The 22,368-nt window shown below is 37.6% G+C and overlaps 2 protein-coding genes across 8 annotated transcripts in view; one reads left to right on the forward strand and one right to left on the reverse strand.

Annotated features, from left to right (window-relative positions):
* Window positions 1–17,929, reverse strand: part of LOC149013946 (uncharacterized) — a 33,933-nt gene extending 16,004 nt beyond the window's left edge. For 3 of the 6 annotated variants that reach the window (XR_016173964.1, XR_016173963.1, XM_089158750.1), the window contains exons 1-13: window positions 17,292–17,926; window positions 10,997–11,346; window positions 10,502–10,619; window positions 10,241–10,364; window positions 10,076–10,156; window positions 9,622–9,841; window positions 5,678–5,747; window positions 5,543–5,599; window positions 5,165–5,233; window positions 2,682–2,738; window positions 2,498–2,605; window positions 2,339–2,411; window positions 1,948–1,991 (exon numbers count right to left, since the gene is read on the reverse strand). Coding sequence is in view for 4 of the 6 variants with exons in the window: in XM_089158750.1 (XP_089014876.1) it covers window positions 1,948–1,991; window positions 2,339–2,411; window positions 2,498–2,605; window positions 2,682–2,738; window positions 5,165–5,233; window positions 5,543–5,599; window positions 5,678–5,747; window positions 9,622–9,841; window positions 10,076–10,156; window positions 10,241–10,364; window positions 10,502–10,619; window positions 10,997–11,346; window positions 17,292–17,675 (1,755 nt within the window). In the remaining 2 variants the exon portion in view is untranslated. Of the gene's footprint in view, window positions 1–1,947; window positions 1,992–2,338; window positions 2,412–2,497; window positions 2,606–2,681; window positions 2,739–5,164; window positions 5,234–5,542; window positions 5,600–5,677; window positions 5,748–9,621; window positions 9,842–10,075; window positions 10,157–10,240; window positions 10,365–10,501; window positions 10,620–10,996; window positions 11,347–17,291 lie in introns of all 6 variants that reach the window. The other 3 variants (XM_089158751.1, XM_089158752.1, XM_089158753.1) reach the window with 3 other exon arrangements.
* A 1,131-nt stretch (window positions 17,930–19,060) lies between these two features.
* LOC149013947 (rRNA processing protein-like protein) lies at window positions 19,061–21,487 on the forward strand. 2 transcript variants are annotated; one of them, XM_089158855.1, is made up of 2 exons: window positions 19,061–19,294; window positions 20,210–21,485. In XM_089158855.1, the coding sequence occupies exon 2, from the start codon at window positions 20,229–20,231 to the stop codon at window positions 21,141–21,143; it is 915 nt and encodes a 304-aa protein (XP_089014981.1). In that variant the 5' UTR covers window positions 19,061–19,294; window positions 20,210–20,228; the 3' UTR covers window positions 21,144–21,485. The 2 variants fall into 2 exon arrangements, with proteins under 2 accessions (XP_089014981.1, XP_089014982.1); XM_089158856.1 differs by lacking the exon at window positions 19,061–19,294 and adding an exon at window positions 19,310–19,444 and having other exon boundaries at window positions 20,210–21,487.
* Window positions 21,488–22,368: the final 881 nt, after the last annotated feature.

Below are 22,368 nucleotides of genomic sequence, written 5' to 3' on the forward strand. Positions count from 1 at the left end.
TGAAGGATGTTTCCTAACCAAGAATAGATTTTATTTATTTATTTGGCAACATAATAGATTCTGACAAATAAAATGTAGTTAACCAGCTCCCAAATGTTTGCATTACCCTTGGAGGAGGTAGAGACTACAAATCATTTTCCATATACTGTTAGTGTCCCCAGCCTGTTTGGAGCAATTTTCTCAGTGTGAATGGTTTTAGGAATGTCATGGACCATAGATTGGGAGGCAGGTGCTACCATGAACAGGTATTCAATTAAAGGCCAAGGGAAAGAAGAAAAAAAAAGAGGCAGGTGCTTCCTGCAGCTGTGTGTTGATGTGGCTAAAGATGCAACAAATATGTAAGGCAAATGACGCTTTAGGCAATGGAGCAAGGGGGACATCGTCTGTCCAGCTCCTTGGCTTAAAAGAGGTGAACATAAAATTATCTATCCTCCGAATGGGGGAAGTGAGGTGAAGAGCCTATGTTCATAAGATATTCATTCTATAATTGCACTTTCGCACCTAGGCTCCATTTGATTACAAGTGAAGCAAAAGAAAACAAAATTCAAAGAAATTGATAAACTATTATAATCATTATAAAAATGATTCTGTAACCAACTCAAACTTGTATTAAATATGATGATCAAACTTTTATTTCAATTTTTCACCATATCACTTGGACTTGGATAATGAATCCTGAAAAGAGTGGTGACCAATGTGATATGATACTCATGCTAATACAAGCCTCTCTTCCTGCCTCCAGCTCAGGTCAGCCTAGGACGGAGTGGGCCCTTCCCAGTGGAACTGATCTCTTTTTGAAACCACATGTCAGGAGATGTTTGATTTGTAGTGTAGGGAAGAGGGCCGAAAAATGAAAACCAAACCAGAACTGTATGTGAGATTTTCACCTTATATAGCTCCTCGTTCAATTCTTTTGAAGTCATTGGATCCTTTTCCTTATTTGAGAATCCCTTGTTCCACCCTGTTAGAAAAACTAAGACCAACCGAGTCACATTTCCATGTTTCAATTGAACATTTCATTGCCCAATCAGAAAGACAGAAAGCTTCTTGACATGGCTGTAATGGTGTCTAGGCACACCTAGCCATACTGCCAACTATACATCTTGATTTGAAAGACTAGTTCCCTTCTAAGCTCTCTCTCATTTCTTTCCAGAGTGAGGACCTTTATGCCTTCCTTTGCTCAGTAAGAATAAGCCAGTTCTCAAATTATAAGGTTTTAGGATCCAGTTACAGTAGGGCTCAAAAGCACCTAGAGTTCAGTCACTTCATTCCCCTTCACCACACCACCCCCCTCTAGCCCCCCAAGAAAAGGTTCCACCCAGTTAGAAAAACTAAGACCAACTGAGTCACATTTCCATGTTTCAATTGAACACTTCATTGCCCAATCAGAAAGACAGAAAGCTTCTTGACATGGCTGTAATGGTGTCTAGGCCCACCTAGCCATCCTGCCAACTATGCATCTTGATTTGAAAGACTCGTTCCCTTCTGAGATCTCTCATTTCTTTTCAGAGTGAGGAACTTAATGCCTTCCTTTGCTCAGTAAGAATAAGCCAGTTCTCAAATTATGAGGTTTTAGGATCCAGTTACAGTAGGGCCTAAAAGCACCTAGTGTTCAGTCACTTCGTTCCCCTTCACCAACCCAGCACCCTCTAGCCCCCCAAGAAACGGTCAGTAGGGCCCATCTATCTACCGGTAGGTGAAACAAGAGAAGTGAGAGACGTTTAAGAAAAAGGAAAAAAAAAAAAAAAAAGGCCATCATAGTGTCCGAGCCAAATAGCATTTAAGGACATCCAACTATGCTTCTTAGCAAAACCAATAACCAGACATCGTATGAAAAACAACAAAACGTGATATTGATGTTTTACAAAGTGAAGTGAAACTAGTCATTAAATTTAAAAGCTTGCAGACAGTTATCAACAAGAGGAATTTTATGACTTCTTCATTTACCGTGGAAAGTGAATCTGATAATCTTGTATCCACATCCTTGCCACCTACATTGAAAAGGTTATTAAAGTGAATTATAAATTATACATCAGTGATTTGACTCACATCAGCCTAATTAAAAAAGAAAAAAATTGCAAAGGAAACCAAATATTCAAACCAGAGCTTTGATAACACCATACTGGATGACCTAAATTTCAAGGATAATAAGACTCCACATATCATTTACAAGATGGCAAAATATTTTCATCAATGGATACTTTTGCATCAAGTCTTAAGGTTATGCCCATATAAAGTTGAAATTTTTTTAATGTTGGCTGCAAGAGCACAAATTTACTTATACCAAAGTCAAAGGAAAAATGTAGCGATAGAATATGGAATGTGTTAAGCAACATACCAAATGACAAAGAGCTCAGAAATCTTCTCTTGCTGGCTTGACTTTCTTTAGCAATTTCTGACAACAGCTCATCCTAAAAAAGGAATTTCAAAAATACGTTAAAATGCATTCAACCAGATACAAAATTGAAAGAACATATCAGCTTGTAAATCTGAATACCTTTGCCACGAGGAGGTCAGTTTCAATGTCAGACAGCATAAGATTTATAATATGAGGAAGACTTTTGATTATCTCCATCTCCTTGTCATGAAAAGTTTTCCTCATAACCTACATCAATGAATGAGCAAGTAAAGCAAATCACAGAGGCTTTAAAATAGGAAGACAATAATACAACAGCTCTCACTTTCATTAAGACAACCATGTGACAGAGAGACTTTAATTTCTCCCTTCTGATAGGAACCTGCAAATACAATGAGATGAGAATACGGAAACACAAAAAGTGAATAAGAGATAAATTTAAAAAAAAAAAAAAAAAAAAAAAAAAAAGAGAAGAAGAAAAAGGATCAACATCTTAATGCTGAATGATATCCTCTAGTGTGAACAAAAAAAAGATGTTAATAAAAGTAGTGTTACAAAGCAACTATTTCAAGATTTCTTTTAAGACTTTACATTATCAAACAAGAATTACTAGGGAAGATGCAAAGTGTAGCTTCTTTAATGCAAGATACCAAGTGACATAAACCAGAAGTTTTTATTTATAAACTGATAACACACCAATCATCAATCACAGTTTCATGATTGATTTTCACACAGGACACTCGTGAAACCATTTCTGGTTAACCCTCAGGCATTGACCAGAAAGTAATCCATGAAGAAGAGTGAAAAGGTTTGAGACTTTAGGCATTAAATCTTTAGTGACTGCAATTTTAAGTTCCGCATGTTCTGAAATTTTTATTTATCCATCAGTATAAAATGGTTAAATACTTACTGCTTATTTTCAGGTCCAAGCTGTTGTATGCATGGTTTGAGAATTCGATCATGATGGCCATCTCAGCGGCCCAAAAAACCAAGATCTCATCAAGATAGTGCATTTTTTCTAGACCAACTCAAGCAACTCGCAGCCCATCTCAGTGGGTTGCAAGGCTCAATTTGGGCAGGAAATTAGTATTTACCCTACTTTAAATTATCTAAACAGGGTGGTGACCTTAGATTTATGAGAAAGCAAGTATAGACGTGAGTTGCAAATCGACCCTAACTTTGAAACCTATGCACTGAATAAGTGAAGTTGCAGAGTCATAAAATATAAAGTACACAACCAAGACTTGATATTTAAGCCCCCCCCCCCCCCCAAAAGAAAAAAAAAAAAAAAAAACCAAGACTTGATATAAATAGATACGTTAAGGTTTAAACTCAAACACTACAGCAAGCATGTTCACATGACAAGATCATTGTAGTTATAAGTTACACGATGAGAATACAAGAGTAACAAAAAACCAATGAGGCACTAAGCAGCCCTTCCAACTCTTTACTCCACTAGCACCAGCACCACCTCGACCAGCTCCACTAGGTCCTCCAGCTCCTCTACATTGTTGAGCTCTAGCCAAATCCAAATAATATAAGTTTTCAGCTACAGCTTACTATACACCCAGGAGGGACTTGGTGGCACTTGGGTGTATCTGCACAAACTACAAAGTCAAGTGTTGCTTGAACCTTATTCTACCTCTAGCTAAGACTCCAACACAGTAGTTACACTGTCCTATGTCTTCTTCTTGCATCCATTGCGACTCTGTGTTGCTGTGCAATGTCGTCAATATTAAGTAAGACCTATGAAGCAACCTTTAAATTGAATTGGGAACCATAATATTCAAAACGAAAGTGAACAATTAAGATACTTGATATCTTTACTGTAGATGTTTTAAACAAGTTGTTGATGCAGTTTAGGAGCTGTTCCAACCAAGACTGGCCAAAATTTTGGCAAAAACCACAATCCAGCAAGAAGGGAGAGCATAGGCGTGAGAGAGTCAAGATGACTCAATCTTGATCAAGATAGGGTACTTTCATAATGCAGTTTCACCAAGATTTCAGTAGGACCAAGATCTCGACTTGATCGACATCTCGGCCGAGATTTACAAAACCAGGCATTTCGCATAAGCATAACGTCTCAGTTTCTTAAAAAACTGAGATATCTCAGCAAGATCCCCAAGTTCTTGAACTATGGTTGTATGGACCTGAATTTCTTAGAGGTTATTCCATACTGGGCAAATAAGATATAGATGCTCCAGCTTGAGGGGTAGCGTTAAATATTATACCCTAGGGGTTTTACACTACGTTTCCTTTATTGAATGGGTGAAGTCGAAACTGTTAAGTTGATTTTATTTGTTTGTTTTCAGGTGAACTGTTGTCTTTATTTGTTATTAAGACATGTTCTGTTGTAACTTCCTTTCTTTTGTTGGAAGTAATAAAGAACACGAACCTAGCCTCAAGGTGGTTGGTAGGTTGCTTGTTCCCACTATAAGTGACTAGATCGGTTCCTTCTCAACTTTCTCTCCGTCATCTCTTCCCTTTTTCTTCTCTTTTTTATTTTATTTATTATTTATAAGAGCTGGACTGTGGCAGAAATTACAGATTGCCATTAACCTTACTGTTTGAGTTGTTGAAAGTTTGTTTGGGCAGATTCACAGTGATATTGGCAGTGAAATAAGTCATATCAACATTAACAATGAACTCATTTAAGAAGGATTTCCATAAAAAATGGTTCTTCAGATAATTAAAACTAGTAAAAGCAATTCAATAGCTAAAACGCTTAGGCAGTCCAAAAGTAATAAAAAGCAAACAAAATCAACTAAAGTTAAAGAATAATTGGATCAGAAAGTGTAACATCAGGACCTGAAGCAGCGTATGTAAATCCAGCATTGAGATCACTATCATTTGCATTCTACTAGCAACAAGTATTCCCTGCACGTGTTTGGAAGACGAGCATAAACATATTCTTATGTTCAACTCAAAGATTGGCAACTTAAAACCTCAAACCCCCCCCCCAAAAAAAAAAAAAAAAAAAAGAAGAAAAAAAGAACCCGCAGCAGCTATGAATGGAAAACGCTGAAAATGTGTGCATGCTAGCTAATAAAAATTAAATAATATTTCCTGGTATGCTAACTAGGACCTGCATGGAGGATTTATCTCCAAAACTACCACTGCAACACAAAAAGTCAGTCTTGCCAAGTATACTCAGTAAAGAAAAAACGCCAACTTCTATAACCATACCTGAATAATCTGTTTAAAATGAAGTTGCAGGCAAGCTTCAACTCTTGATGGATCTTCCTAAAAGTACACCATAACAGAAATCAATATTCAATCCAGTGAGAGTGCAGTACCATATCTGCCAAAGAGAACAATTACCACTGGATGAATGGTTGACTGGAAGGATACAACCCAATAAGCCAACGCATCTTTCATTTTTTGCCAGTCCCTACACGAGAATAGATCAGTTTATGAGGAAACAGTTAAGTTTACTTGTCATAAACTAAGCAGTTCAGAATTTCAAATCATGGGACAAATGAAATTTTTATAACCAAAATAAATTAGTACCAAATATACATATTACTTTACAATGACAAAAGCAAAGAGGAAACAAAATTTGAAACATTAGAGAAGAACCCCAAGTCGTAGTAGTGCCATCCTACGGAACGGAAGGAAATACCTATGTTTAATATTTAGACTGGCTCTTCAAAGCTAGGGTTGCATATTGAAAACAAAACAAAACCCTATGGAATGATGACTCCAGACATCAAATCTATCCTACTATTAGAAAGAAAGTTCAGAGATTGATAAAAGGAATCAAAGAATTAACAAGTCACTATTACCATGCTCAATTAATCCAGAGAAAAGAAACATGGCTTTGAATAGGAAAGCGTGAACCCAGCAACAGTCCAGAACAGAACCAGACTAAATTGATTGAACTAGATACCAACTTCCTCCAAGCAAGCCACTTCTACATTATCATCATAGGGATCAAAAATTTTTATCCGCATATGACCAAGTTTGCACCCAGTTATTTACATCACCTTTACAAAATAGTTGACAGGTAGTTATAACTTGCTGTGATAGGATAGGTTTCACTTTAACCATATCCTTCAAGCATCTCCATTTCCTTTTAAGTTCAACTACCACCAATTAGTTACAAGAAGACACCCAAGCAAGTGCCATGTTTTTATCCATGTCTCACCAGCATGAATAACAAGATGCAGTCTTCTGGGAGGAAAATCAATCTGTGTCAGAGGTAATATTTGGAGATGGAACAAATCAGATAATGAAATATTTCCATCAAACATTCGTACTACTCCTTGATTTCTACAGTTGACACCTTTTCAACTTAACAAGAAGTGTTAAAGCCTGTTCCTCAAGGATTGAGGCTTTTTCTGGGATTAGGATAGACAACCTTGACTGGTAATTAGTCAATTAGATGTATTCTGTTGCCATGGCAGTACAAAAAAATTGCATCAATTTGTTTATATCATTCTCCAACTCCAAAGATGTTTCAGGTTACTTTTCTGGATGCCATTGGATAATTTGAGGATAAGTAATACTTCATCACTTGGCCAGAGGTTTACTCTGCATAGAGAGGTCAGCTTTGGTTGGAATGATAACCTTTGCAGTGTGCTGAAAGCCTAACGAATACTGGAGGAACAAAAACAACCGATTCTCCAACAGTAACAGGATTGAGGATTTGAAAGTTCATACAGTATAATAATACCAGCAGATGCATGCCCATGATAATTTTTCTGAAGTAGAGACAACTTGGCAGCCAATGTCCCTCCAAAGAACTGATTTCTTCTTTCCTCTTTTTACTTGTATACACGATGTTTTTTTTTTTGGGGGGGGGGGGGGGGTGGGGGATAAAATATGTCACTTCATTACATTCAGCACCTTTGTACTCACAAATAAAATAATAATCATTCCTTTGAGAAAGAGGAAGAAAAGGAGAGAAGCGCTGGTCAACACAGAATTTGCTGCTTATTGATCTTTGAAGATTATTGGCAACTGCTGCAACACACACCCCCCCCCCCCCCACCACAAAAAAAAAACAAACGAAAGAAAAAAAGGATACTTTAGAATTTTCTTTTTTCAAAGTTCTGAGTCGAAATGTTGGGCAAATGGATCATGAGTCGTCATTGTTGGCAACTGCGTAGCAGTTTTGTAGCAGTGAAGGCCTTGTTAAGAAAAGTGCATGTCTAAAAGGTTTAGACAGTGGTAGTGTGTTCAGAGCCAATTTTAGAAAACTTGGAATATTTAAGAGTGTTCTACATCAAACTTGTGGTGCTTCAAGTCAAAGTTCCAATGCACCTGGATACATGTCATTCTGACTTTGGAAGAATAAATTACGGCAATTCACTAGTGACTAGAATGATTTAGAACAAATTGGGAGTGTGAGGGCAACTGGACAAGTTTAAGTAGCTACTAGAAGATTTTCCAGTAAACAGATGTAACTTCTGATAGCTCATTGCATTTATGAGCATTTTCTATTTCAAAGAAAATTTCAAAATTCGAGCTAAAAGCACGTGAAACGTGAAAGATTCTGTTTCTGTCGTGAATTACCCTTTAAATTGCAGTTATTCCCTTAGATCGTAAGGTTTCACCCACTGGGATACCTCATTCATTATAACTCTGTTATATGATCCATAAAGTGCTGTGTGCTCATAAAAATGAGAGGAGCATCCATGTTAGACAAAACAGAAGACAAATGTAAATAGAGCATGAGTTTCAGAGACAGCACTTCAACGGTGATTTCATTGATTGGCATGCAAATGGAGTATGCAATGTAGTGAGTTGCCTCCAGAAGATGCAGCTGATTGTGGGAATACTCAAAGCTGTTTCTGATCCGAGAACCCTAATTTAGGGATTTTTTCGTTTAAGAATACTGGTTTGAATCTTTTATGATTGTGGGACATGCAGTTTGGCTCCTGGACATTGAGGGAGAGATAGTCTTTAGTGGGATTACACAGGTTGACTTAATCTGTGTTCATTCTTTTAGTATTTGATAAATGCTGATAAACCTAGACCATATTTGCAAGGGTTTTATTTGGAGCAGTAGTAGGAATTTTATTGACAGAAACCAACAAAGGAAAAGTTCCTTTGATGGAAAGCGGGTTTTACAAGACCACAAGGCTATCCAGACCACCGAATACTAGCCAAACTGAAAACAGAAGCACCTTGTGCTGAGAAATGGGATTACCTATGGATTTGATTCTATTGATCTTCCAATATAAACTAAGCAAGTCTGCGCTTGTCTAGTGTTTGGGATTGTAGTCCTTGCTTTTGTTGCATTATCAAGGTGAAGTGGGACAGTATTCCTGAGTGGTCATTGTAGCTGAAATACATCACTTGGGATTATTGTCCTCGCACTTGTGTTTACAAATGTTGAAGTAAGGAGGGTGTTATTAAGCTGTAGCTGAGGACCAGAGGTTGATTAGACCATTACACCATGAATGTAGGAACATCGCCGAACCACCTAATATCCTTGTTACTGTATAGTTGTATTATAATTGTTGGACATCGGAGTGCTATGGTAATGACAAGATAGGCGTGCACGATATAGTAGAGCTGACCACTTTGTGATGATGAGGTGGAAGTCCTCACCACAATGTGTTGGGAATATTTTTTACGAGGAATTTGTTTAAACTCACATCTCAAGCAAAAAAAAAAAAAAAAACTTAGAATGTCAAAATTGATATAAGATCAAGGTCCCCTTAAATAGTATGCATTTTTTGACTGATCCTTCTATCTTGACTTTCAGTGTTCCAACCCATTAATTATCTAGCTGAAAAGACTAGGGGCTATACTTCTGTTAAAAACTTAACATACACAAACAAAAAGGTGAAAATTAGAGGCAGTAGCTAATATAAGGTAATGCATATTGAGAAAACACGATGTTGTGCAAGGCTGTTTCATTGTGTTGGAAAAGGGTGCATCAGTGCCACACAAGCTAGCTGTCAAATTTCTATCCATGCACTTTTAGGTTACAGTTAGTGCATCCTTTCTTCACATTCTGAAATTCCTAGCATCAAAGCTGTGGCACAATAGGCATTCATTTTCTTTGTGATCTCACAGCAGCAGACTTCGAATACTAAATAAGAAACACACACATGTGCATAGAAGGTAAAGATTATACAGTAGTGAACTTTACTAATTAAAGTACTATAGCACAATAATTAAGCACAGTACTTCTTTCATTGGTACGTTAATTCCAAAAGCAACACGTGGAAATATGAAGCAAATAGCAATCTAGGTTGACTAAGATGTAGATAATTCTCATTAAGAAGGCAACATGAATAAATGGCACATACCTAGAATGCATCTCATTTAGATGTGCTAGATAATTCTTCTTCATTGCATCAAAATCCCTAACAGCATCCTTGAAAGTGGGCCATAAGCACATTGAAGGAGGAAACTGATTTCTCAACAAGTCCAAAAGCACAAGTCTAAGACCACCTTCACTGTATATTACTGGTACCAATTTAAACATCTCACCAATGACCTTTCCTAATTTTTTTTCTGGCATTTCACCTGATATATCATGCAAAGCAGTGCTGTTTGTACTTGTGGAAAATAAATAACTATATCAAAAAAAAAAAAAAAAAAATTTGGGGGGGGGGGGGGGGGGGGGAGGTGGTTTGAATTAAACAAAAGATTTAAGACAGCCAAATTAAACTTAGTAATCCCAAACTGGGTTGGCATGCATGAAGAATAACATGACATCGTAATAGAACAGACAACGACTCTAGATGTAAAAGGGAATACCAGCTGCATGAGTTCCAAATAGAAACAGAGCCACATGATGCAGTATTTTCCTCCGATCCAAAAGAGATTCCTTCCATGTATCTGTCTGAGAGGATTAGCATTCGTAGGAAAAGCAAAGAAAGAGAAAGGCCAAAGCAATTTATTTTAGGGCACTGAATTACCTACCAAGTCGTGAAAGGATTTCTTGCAATCCATCATGAATGAAAGCATTACACGCATCAAGAAGTTTTCGGTTTTGCCTGACCTTCTGCAGGGTGTCAACCCATGACAGATCCTCCAGCAATAAACGCTGAAAAAAGTAATACAGTTTCTCCAAATTCTTAATTTCTGCATTTACATTATCTTTGTGTATATGTTGTGGCAGAATCATTAAGCTCCACAATAAAAATAATATTTTGACTGTAAATCTAAATAAGCATTTCTTACCCGAAAGAATCCAGCATCAAAAAGCTTTTCCAATCGAATAATTACTTGATCAAGACAATCTAGATCCCCAAGAGCAATATCAAACTCATTTGGGTCCAATTTCACCTTACTCAACATCCTACAAAGAATATGGGTGGGAACAAGTTATATTTAAATTTTTTTTTATCCTGGTATTTTGAAATCGAAGGTGGAGATATGAACTACTATTGTGAGAAAGAGTGAATATGGAATTCTTTAAATACATACCATGTAAAAATATCCCTCCCTGAAGGAGAAAATTTACAATTTACACTTTCGAAAGTTTTCCCCCGAAAAGCAAGATTATTTTGAACATTGGACACCGTGGGATTTTAACTTAGGTAGAAACTTTAAGCATGCAAAATTGTTAAAGTAGAATGTACCCAATAAGATGTCACACATGAAATAGAAATATTTTAAGAGGGAAAAAAAACATAATTATTTTTCAACTTCAAAATGGAAGTATATAAGAAGTACCGTGCAAAAAGAGATAAATAACTCTTGATACGGCCATTCTGTGCCAAAATTTCATCCAAAACGAGAAACATGGCCAGGCCATCAGCAAAGGAGCTAAATGCACTTGTCAGTATGACCTTCTTGAAAGATTTGCAAGCTATGTCATTCTTGTCCTTCAGGGCATAAATTGAATCTAGTTGTTGGAGCAAATTGCACATAACCTCACTCATTCGAGATGCAGTCTTTGATAGTTCCATGAACAGTGTCAGTGACTGACCAAAAGCCTTCTGGGGCTCTCCTTCTAGCAGTATTTCTTGTGAACTGGACCCATGACCAAACAGGAACATCTGCCTGTAAAAATTTCTTCTGGCCTACGAGATTTTAATTCGTGAGTGCAAGAGAAGATAACTTTCAAATGAAGACTAATAACAAAGCAACTGGTAATTGATCATTGAATTTAAAGAAAATGTACAATTCAGCAGTTCAAGTGAGTAAATGCACAACTCAGCAGTCCAAGGTGAGTAACTCTACACCAGTGGATGTTTAATAGAAATATTGACTGTAAAGACAGCAAACCTGAAGGGCCCTATGATCGCTGCAGAAAGGACCTTAAGTGATATCGCTATGAAGGACAAATGATTCCCAATCTCTATAATGCATAAAGTGGAGCTCTTCATTCCATTTAGAAATTTAGGAGGATACACTATGACTGTAGTTACACGAATAAACTTCTTTCCCCTTTTTCTATGTTCTCTTCAAGCCGCTTTAGACTCAGATAAAACAGTCAGATTTACAGGATTTAATCATCAGTGGTCAAGTCATTCATGGCATCAGATATTGTATACATCTTTTGCTGCCATACACTGCACAATATTTAAATTTGAGCCGAACATCACTTCTTACAATCAAGAAAACAAATGTCATAATTTTAATTTCTGATCCAAGATGACCAATGATAATCCAAAGCTGAAACTCGACCTTGAAACAATCAATATCTCATGGATAGATTTACGAGAGCCTTGCCTCCTGGGGTTTTCCACACTCAGTTCTAGTGCAGGTGGAGTTTTGTATTGTTTTGTTGTATTGTTCATCCTCCTCTGACTCTTTGGGGGCTCCCTCTTTCTTCTTTTCCTTTGATAATGAATTTTTTTCTTCCACCCAAAAAGTTTGATGTATCAGATATGGCACAAAGACATCCAACCTAAATTAGATAATAATAAACTATCAAAAAAGAGGGAGGTCCTATTCACAACAGCAAGGTTGCTCAATTGCAACCTAGTTGTTGCAGATTCGAGGCAGGAAAAGCTGCTCCGTGAAGCAGGGGCAAGGCTGCATACATTATGATCCTCCCAAAACCCCACAATGGCTGCATAAATTATGACCCTCCCAAGACCCCAAAATGGCAGAAGTCTTGTAGTTGGTTAGGCCCTTTTGTAGAGATGCAAGAAATATAGAGAAAGGAAATTTGTGAACTTCCAATTGATGACTAGCTAAAATGTAAGCATTTAACCTAAGTCCCTGTGCTGGGGCTTGGCTCCTGATCGTATGTTAACTTTAGAACTCCACTAAATTTCATCCTATAAAGCTCTCAGAATACACCAAGTTTTCCCATGGTAACCTACAGATCAGCAATCAGAGAAAAAAATCCCACAACGAAATCTAGAAATCACCAGAAAAAGGTGGTTTTACTTAATTTTCCAAAACTGAAAAAACATAATCATAAGAGAAAATCAACCATGAAATCCTATTTCTTGCTCCATCCATATGGCTATTGAGGTAGAGTTCCAGCAGGACCAGCATACAAGGAGAAAAAAAAATCAGCCCTAAAAGTGTTTCTAATAAGACCCACAATTAACACTCTTTTGTGGACTTTTAGATTGTACATGGGAATGTGGGATAATGTGGAGCCTCCATAAGTCATTTTTTGTGGAGAAGAGAAGCATCCTTGCTGGCTACTTCTGTTAGATTGTTGCTGTCATAGTTCTAGCTTCTGACACTAAATAGTCACTTAGTTTATAAGGTAGTATTTATTTTGTGTTTTCTTTCAGTAAATTGTCTTTTATTCTCGTATTAGCAAATATAGGAGATACTTTTCTGCTAATTACCTCGCACATATGCAGGCTTCAATAAAGGATCTAGCCCACGGTTTTGACTATTCCTTCATTGAGCTCTCTCTCTATGAGAAACATGGTACTGTGGCAATTCAGCAGCAAACCCAAGGTACTGAAGACTCCTGCATGCCTTGGTGGTGAAAGCCAGATCATATCCCTCCTTGCCTTTCCTTTTTCTCCACATTTGCCTCAGTTTCAGCAAGCTACATGATTTATGCTCGGTTGACTGTCAAGGTAATCTGAAACTCTTTTGTGAGGTCATTTCTGCCACCAAGTTTTCATTCTCTTTGATTAAATTCAGCAATTACTTGCTCCATGCCTGCCAGTTCTCATTTCAGTTCTTACATCTGTAATTACTGTCCACTTGTGATCTCAGATTTCGATCAAGGATTCCAAAGAGTCCAGCCGTTGGATCATGCAACTTGTTTATATGTTGTTTTTCTTTACTGGGGCTAAACTTTTGTCCATAAGTGCAGGTTGATCAAATTTATAAACTAGGAGTTATTCATGTTTTAGAGAGTTATTATTTTTCCCTCTTCCACACAGTTCTATTTTCTGTCCACCTTAACTTTAGAACTCCACTAAATTTTATCCTATAAAGCTCTCAGAATACACCAAGTTCTCCCAGGGTAGCCTACAGATCAGCAATCAGAGAAAAAAAATCCCACAACGAAATCCAGAAATCACCAGAAAAAGGTAGTTTTACTTAATTTTCCAAAGCTGAAAAAACATAATCATAAGAGAAAATCAACCATGAAATCCTGTTTCTTGCTCCATCCATATGGCTATTGATGTAGAGTTCCCGCAGGACCAGCATACAAGGAGAAAAAAATCAGCCCTAAAAGTGGTTCTAACTAGCCCCACAGCTAGCACTCTTTTGTGGACTTCTAGATTGTACATCGCATATAATGTGAAGCCTCCAAAAGTCATTTTTTGTGGAGAGGAAAAGCATCCTTGCTGGCTGCTTCTGTTAGATTGTTACCAACATGGATCTAGCTTGTGACACTAAATAGTTACTTCATTTATAAGGTAGTATTTATGTTGAGTTTTCTTTCAGTAACTAGTCTTTTACTCTTGTATTAGCAGATTTAGGAGATATTTTTCTGCCAAATTACCTCGCACATATGCAGGCTTCAATAAAGGACCTAGCCCGTGGTTCTGACTATTCCTCCATTGAGCTCTCTCTATGAGAACCATGGTACTGTGGCAATTCAGCAGCAAACCCAAGGTACTGAAGACTCCTGCATGTCTTGGTGGTGAAAGCCAGATCATATCCCTCCTTGCCTTTCCTTTTTCTCCACATTTACCTCAGTTTCAGCAAGCTACATGGCTTATGCTCGGTTGACTGTCAAGGTAATCTGAAACTCCTCTTTTGTGAGGTCATTTCTGCCGCCATGTTTTCATTCTCTTTGATTAAGTTCAGCTATTACTTGCTCCATATCTGCCAGTTTTCAGTTCAGTTCTTACATCCGCAATTACCGTCCACTTGTGATCTCAGATTTCGGTCAAGGATTCCGAAGAGTCCAGCCGTTGGATCAAGCAAATTTTTTATACGTTGTTTTTCTCTATTGGGGCTAAACTTGTCCATAAGTGCAGGTTGATAAGATCTATAAACTAGGAGTTATTCATGTTTTATTATTTTTCCCTCTTCCACAAAGTTCTATTTTCTGTCGACCTTCACTATTCACTATCTAGCTTTTTATTCTCAACGATATTATAGCCACAAGTTCAGCCCCATTGGCTGGCTGGTTTGTGGGTTACTACATCATCTATTTTCTGTCCCATAGTTACCTAAGGGATAGGCACTGTGGCTCTGTCCTGTAGTATTTCAAATCATTAGAAAACTTGTTTTAATTTATTAAAGCTCATTACCCAAATCCTGGACTTGGTTGGAAGAGGATGAGTTAAACTGGTTCTTCCCAGCATTCATAATGGTTAGAGTATGGTATGACATTTGTCGTACCCATGAAAAGTCATACCTCTACGGCTCTACCCCCAAAGGAAATTACTTTACCAAGTCATTGATTCATATCTCTGCTAGAACCCCATTTTAGGCTACCAAATTAACAATATGGTAGCCACGACTGTATGAAATCAACCTGAACAGAGTTTTGCGCCTCTTTGGGTTAGAAATAAAGATTTTGAGGAGTTGACGGGTCAAATGGTTTCTTTTGCTTCCTAATCCTACGTGATTTCCATTACTTGGGCAAGCTACAGCATGAGTCCCACACAAATGGGACAATGTAGATAAGTCGTTTAGGGGTTATTTAGTGAAGTAAGCATTGAATTAGGTCATATACATATCGGGCATTTGATCCCATGAGCTTACTTTGTGATTAGCCAATTTAATGGACCTCAAATTATTGTTTCAAAATAGGAAAACAATATGTCAGTCTAATTACATCAATGTTATGAGACTATCTCCTTTATTATTTAACTTTCCAAGCCAGTTCAAGTTACCTAATAGGCTAAGGATTTGGCTAAGCCATTCCCTTTTAGTATAAGAGTCTATATTAGAGTCTTCCATAGAGGTCGTAACAAGGTCAAGTATTGAACACGAACTTGATTAATGAAAATGCTTTGTAAGAAGCTGCCTCTGTTCTCCATAATGAGAATTAGTTTCACGTAGTCTAGTCTCCTTCAAGGTTGCCATGTGTATTCAATCAGCTCCTTGACAGTGGGAAGGCCAGGAGAATTGAATCAAACCTCTCCTACAGCTAGTTTGAAGATTCTTTCTTCAAATATTTATTCATAAGCCTCTAATGGATTTACTGCCCAAGAAACCTACACTCAGTAAGTTTGATCCATCCCATTGACACTCGTTTTTCACCTAAGTATCAAAACCACCCAAACCTAAAATCCCACTTCCCAAATTTCTTGACAAACCAACCAATATCTAGCTAAAGTCTAAAGATATCCCTCCATCTCCTGGCAATATCTCCAAATCAATGCCCAACCATCTCCACCCAAGAGAGTCCAAATCAATAAGTTAGCCTCATACACCCCAAGCCATCTCCTTCTAGGGAAAACCCAAATTAAGAAGACCTTCATAGATCCCTCCAAACATCTCACCCCTATTTTCCAATTATCTTGGGGAAAGCCTAATCCCATTCAAACCTAACTATACATTGAAGATCCTATTAACAGGCTACTAGTTGATCTTCTCTCGATCTATGACTACACCATTGAACCTTTTATGGTTGCTGCACCGCACCAGCTTCACTCAAAAGAACACTCGGACATTCTTAACATGTCATCAAGTCCTCTATTCATGCAGCTTTCCATTGAAATGTTCAATAAGTGTTACAAATCACAAATCTGAAAAATCCAAAAGTGCCTGTGTAAAATTGAAGAACATTTAGAGACAACAGTAAGAACGCAAGATGATGCCACATTGTGCATGGCTAATATCAAATAATGTCAAAATTAACAAGCACCATTCATTTGTCTCCTTTTTTTTCTATTACTATTTAAACAATGTTGGTACTCTATTCATGCATTCAAACTATTCTTCCTTAAGAACCTAGTTCACCATTTCTTTGTCAATATGGTTCACGATTCTTGTTTTATGATCTGCAGTATGCAATTTGCCATGAAGACAGAAGAAGCTGACCAGAGGAACAATTTATTAGGGTAGCCTTCCAAAACATTACTTGTAGTATGCTTTGGTGTTGGATTTTCAGTTCTTACTTTCATTTCACTTGTTTTTTTCCAAACATTCAAATTGTACTGAGGTCAATTTACTGCGAGAACAGTTCCATCAATTTTGTCTATGTTAAAGTAGGCAAAACTTATTAAACAGGACAGAGTCTATAAATGGTAACCAAAGGGAATTTGGATTCTATAAAAATTATGAATCCCATTTCGAATATAATTACCTCTCTCCACTCATGTACTTTAAGTATAACCCTTTCTACAACAAAAGCGCCGAAGATTAAAACAATATGCCATCATGCATGGGCATGTTGCAGTTATGAATATGAACTCTATCACAATTAGAGTCTTGATATACTGCACACCGACATGCAAACCAAAAATCCAGTACAGAGAACAGCTTCATTATAAAATAGTTTGCAATAGAACTGCTATGACTAAATAGTTACCATTGTACATGAATTAAGCTAGAACCTCTTCAACCTAAGATTTGATTGAAATTTTGTTAACGAATAAAAAAAATGAACCAGCGGTTAAATTAGAGAACGCACATATTGAGTAAGCCTGGAGATTTCGATACAATCATACGACAGCACGGTTACAAACTTGGAGACCACGACATTGTCCGTTCCGATCAGCGTCAAGATATCTGAATGCTCTAAGGGCTGTGCGTGAACACGAACTGGATCGGAATTCAAGCAAAATGTACCCAATGCAGGTGAAATTTGAAAAGAATCGTTACGCAGGGTGTTCAACAAGTCGTGACTCCGGCATCGCCAATTATCAACGACTCTTCGGAGTTTCTCCTGCTGTTCTTCCAGCTCCGCTATAAGATTAAGAACCAAAGCAAGAACAGTAACTACTGATTCGAAATTCAATAGTGCAGAATGGCTTCTGAACAAAAAAATTGAGAACCCGAGCTTACCAGACGTCATGATTGTATTATTTAGTAATTCATTTGATGTCTAAAGCCCTAGACGAATCGATTTAACTATTCCCGAAAGGTTTCCTGAGATAACTAGAACTGAAGACAGAGTACCATTCGCCAGTCTTCCATCTAAGCCAACTGATCAAAGATGTCTATGCCGCCATTGGTCTTCGTCGTTTCCTCTTCACTCAACAAAACGTGTAGCAGGACTATAGTATATCATATCTGTCCGCCTATTTTTCACTTACCCAGAAAAAGAAAAAAGACCATTTTTTTTTTCCCGGTGAAAGAGCGCAAAATTAATATCGACTGACGGATCAAAAGATTCAAAACCCTTTTTACTGAAAAATAACACACAAAAATACAAATTACGGGTTTAAAACCATTTTCAATTGACAGATGACACACACATACCGTATAATAATTGTATATAATTATATCCATTACCTTCAATATTTCAAAATGACATCCACACCCTTAAAGAATCATTGAGAGGATTCTAAAAAATTAGAGCAAATTACACGACACCCATTATATTTGGGCAAATTATTGACCACCAATTATTGCCTCATAAATTATATAACACTCACATGTAAATTATAAGTTATCTACAGTTAAGTTTGTTGGTAAAATATATTATAAAATTACCTAAATGCCCTTTGATAGATATGCTTTAAGAAAATGACCCGACGGCAAACTAATCAGTCTGTCTCGCGATAACATCTCTCAAACTAATCCTAATCAGTGAGTTCAGCATTGTTTACCTCTTTCTTGGAGTTCAACAACATCTTCTCTGTGTGTGTGTTTCCATGTCGCTTTTCCCATAACTACACAAAATTCCAAACTCTTTGGCTAACATAATTGAGCTTTTAAAATTGGAAGTCAAAAACCCTTTTCTCTTCATTATGAAATTGGAGCCAACAAAGTTCAAGATGATCTTCCACTCTTCTTCTTCTTTTGGGTATTCAACCCTTTTCACTGGACCACTGTCTCTCTCTCTGCAACATATTTTGGTGATCAGCTTATATCATATTCCATTTATTCTATTTCTAAATCCTATGCTTCTTCAACGCCCTGGACTCACCGATTAGTTTGAGAGATGTTATATACAGAGAGGGGGAAAATGGGGGGGGGGGGGGTTGTGGTGGCCGACAAGGTCTGATGGTGAAGAGCAGTTTCCGATATAGGTAGAAGATGGATGAACCCTCTTCCTATGGGTTGACTATAGCATTAAAAAACATTTAAGTAATTTTATATTTATTTTAACTATAGTAACTTGTAATTTATATATGAGTGTCATGTAATTTATGAGGCAATAGTGACGGATGAAAATTTTGCCCCAAAATGTAACGGTCGGTGTAATTTGCTCAAAAACACTATATATCTTTTTGTAATTTCAGGATCAGCTCTAAGGGTAGGGGATTCGGAGTCTTAAACCCTAGTCGGGTTCTAGGTCACTTTTCCCTGTTTTCCAACCGAGTCGCCCTAATAGAAAACACTGAAATAGCAGAACACAGCCTCGTTGTTGAAGCTTTGGCGAAACTCCAGCTGTTGTGCTGTTTCAAAGAGCGGCAATCAGTGGAAGTGTGTTCACACCTGGTCTAGGTGGTTTTCCATTAAACCAAGGTGAGTCTCCTTCGTCTTTCTCCTTCTTCTTCGTCGTGCACAGTGAGCGGGGGTTACTAGACTCTGGGTTTAGGGTTTTGGCGAGGTAGAAGGTCCGAATCGTTACTTTGATTTTCTGACTTGTTGATTCGATAAAACTTGTCGTCTCAGGTAAAGCTTCTTCAGTTTTACGTTCTTCATTCCGTTTCATGCATTCAATGTGTATTGTTTTTTCTTTCCAGGTGCATCTCTCTTTTCGTGCTTCGATGAAGCCTACGTTTCGTTTTAAAACAGTTCAAGATTCTATTTGAATCTACATATCCACTGTTTCTAGCTTCTTCCTCCCACCCCCAGCCACAACTATTTTAACTATAGTTTTTGGCTTACTTCAGGTTTTCATGAATTCGATCTTGAAAGTAACGGTTGATTTAGTTTATCTATAAATAAAACTTTGCATCTTATGATGTGTGTGAACTGTTCGATGTTTTGTGTGTGTATGAACTTGTACCGTTCCTAAACTAGAATGGTACCCTGTTTTGTGTGTGTTTCTTTTGAAGAGAATGTTATTTTTATTAGTAGTTCAGCAAGTGTAACAAAGTATCGTGCAAAACCAAGAACTTGGATTAACAGACATTAATTTAAGTTGGCCATCAACCGAGGAAGTCAGTACTTTGTTATATTACCCCCACCCGAAAGATGAAAATAGTTAGTGGGGAACCCAATTTTGCTTTTACTGAGGATCGAGTATGGTTCCTCCCAAACTGCAGATTATGTGCTTGCTTATAGAACCATCTCATATATTTCTCAATTGTTCCCACTTCTCTCTTGGTCATTGTTTCTGTTGCAAATATAGTGCATGTTTATTGGCTTGTAAAGCACCTAGTATAATATATAGACATTTTTTTACTGAAATTAAAAGGTTGTGTTTTGTTTCAGATAAATCCATCAGTGCGAAATGGTTGTGGTCAAGAAAAAAGCAACCTTGTTTAATGGCAATGCAATGGACACGGTCAATTTTAATGGTGAAGCACCTGAATCTGAACCTGAATCAGAATCTGGAGGTGAAGAGGAAGAGGAAGATGAAGATGAAGATGTGAGGCTGACTGAAGCTTCTAAGAACTCCATAAACAACCACGATGGGCTCCTTGAGAAGCTTGCTGATATCAGTTGGCCAGATAATTTGGACTGGATTCACAAGCTCACCATCGATATTGATCAAGAGCAAGAGGTTGATGTAAATGATGACCTGGCCCGCGAACTCAGTTTCTACACTCAGGCACTGGAGGGGACTAGACAGGCCTTTGGGAAACTACAATCAATGGGTCTCCCTTTTCTTAGGCCACCAGACTACTATGCAGAGATGGTGAAGACTGATTCCCACATGGTCAAAGTGAAAGGCAGGCTATTGGCAGAGAAGAATAAGATGGTAGAGGCTGAAGAGAGAAGAAAAGCTAGGGAAGCAAAGAAAATTGCTAAAGAGGTTCAGTCTCAGAAACTCAAAGAGAGAGCTAAGCAAAAGAAAAATGACATTGAATCAGTTCAGAAGTGGAGGAAACAAAGACAACAGAGTGGGTTTGCTGGGGGAGAGAAGGATGAGGAAATGGGGTTTTCATTTGAAGATGGTGTTTTTGAAAAGTCAAATAAGAGGAGGCCTGGAGTGGCACCTGGAGATAGATCAGGAGGAAAGGCTGGGCATCGTGGCTTGGGGAAGAAAGGTGGGCATAAAAACAAAAAAGACAGAGACTATAAGAACTCCAAATTTGGCTTTGGAGGGAGGAAAGGGCTGAAGAAGCAGAATACAGCTGAGACAACCAATGACTTGAAAGGCTCCAATGCTAGATTTTCAGGAAATAAGAAAAGGAAAAGGTGATCAAGTGAACAACAAATATGGCCATACAAATGGATAATGTTTCCATGAGTTTATGTTGAATTTTGATCCTGTGTAACTTAAATTCTATTTCTTAATTATTCCCTATGGAGCATTTTGGGCATCTGAACTGCAGTATTTTTTACTTCTCTTATTGTTAATTTTTGTTGTTTTATGTGCTTCTCAAACTAAGTTTATTACTTCAATTTGCTTTTCCCTCGTTTCTGATTGCTCAACTCAGGTGAACTCTTGATCTGTCTTGTCTAACTTGAGTGGGCAACAAATAGTTGGCGGTTGATTGCTGGTGTGAGTTAGTGAGTATGATCAAGGCCTAATTATTTATTGCGTATTGTCTTCTGAACTCTGGACCAACAATGGTGATCTATAATTCTTCTTTTTTTTTTAGGCTATTGGCAGCTGCATTCCCCTTGTCTTCTCTCTCTCTCTACTCCGTTAGGTGAATTTTTGTGAATTTGTTGAGTGCACTTGAGGAGAAGAATTTTCAAACTGTGACCATATCAGAAAATGGAAACAATAGCATGCTTTTGCGGATGCACTTGATCACAGGTTAATCAGACATTCTAGGAATAACATATTAATGTTTCCCATCTCCTTACCCCACCCAAAACCCCACCTCATCAAGAAAAAGCTAAATTGAATACCTAAAATGCCTTGGAGACTTCGGCTCTGGAATTCCCACTCATCTACCCTGTAGAGCCATCTGTTTTACAGGTGTGATCTTTACAACAATGGGAGTGATTATTAGATCCAGAACTACCTTATTCTCTTCAATTGAAGAAAAAGCATACTTTCCTATACGGACTCTTTTTAAATCACAAAGAAACCATGACTTGGTTATAGAGAACACACGGAATTGAATAATATAATAGCCAACAAGCAGGAATTCATGTATTTGAAAGATGTCAATCATGTTTAATGCTTTAAAATTTGTTTGGTTGGGGGAGGGGTTGGAAGGACAAGGACATGGTCAGATTAAAAGAACAGAGGATTAAAATAAGCGACAGTAGTATCTAGACATGCATGTCCTTCTGGAATGAGGTCTTACCATTTTGTTGTCCAATTCGGGCCATCTCACCAGGCAGCCATGTGGGCCCATATGTTATGCACATAATGAGGTTCAATTTAGTATATAAGCATTAGATTAGACATATTAAAGGGTTTGATTCAACATATTCCATCAGCTTTAGAACTTTTGGCACATTTGTAA

The sequence above is a fragment of the Hakea prostrata genome, chromosome 6, assembly GCF_041222555.1.
Source record: "Hakea prostrata isolate BN-2017 chromosome 6, UWA_Hpros_2, whole genome shotgun sequence".
Lineage (NCBI taxonomy): Eukaryota > Viridiplantae > Streptophyta > Magnoliopsida > Proteales > Proteaceae > Hakea > Hakea prostrata.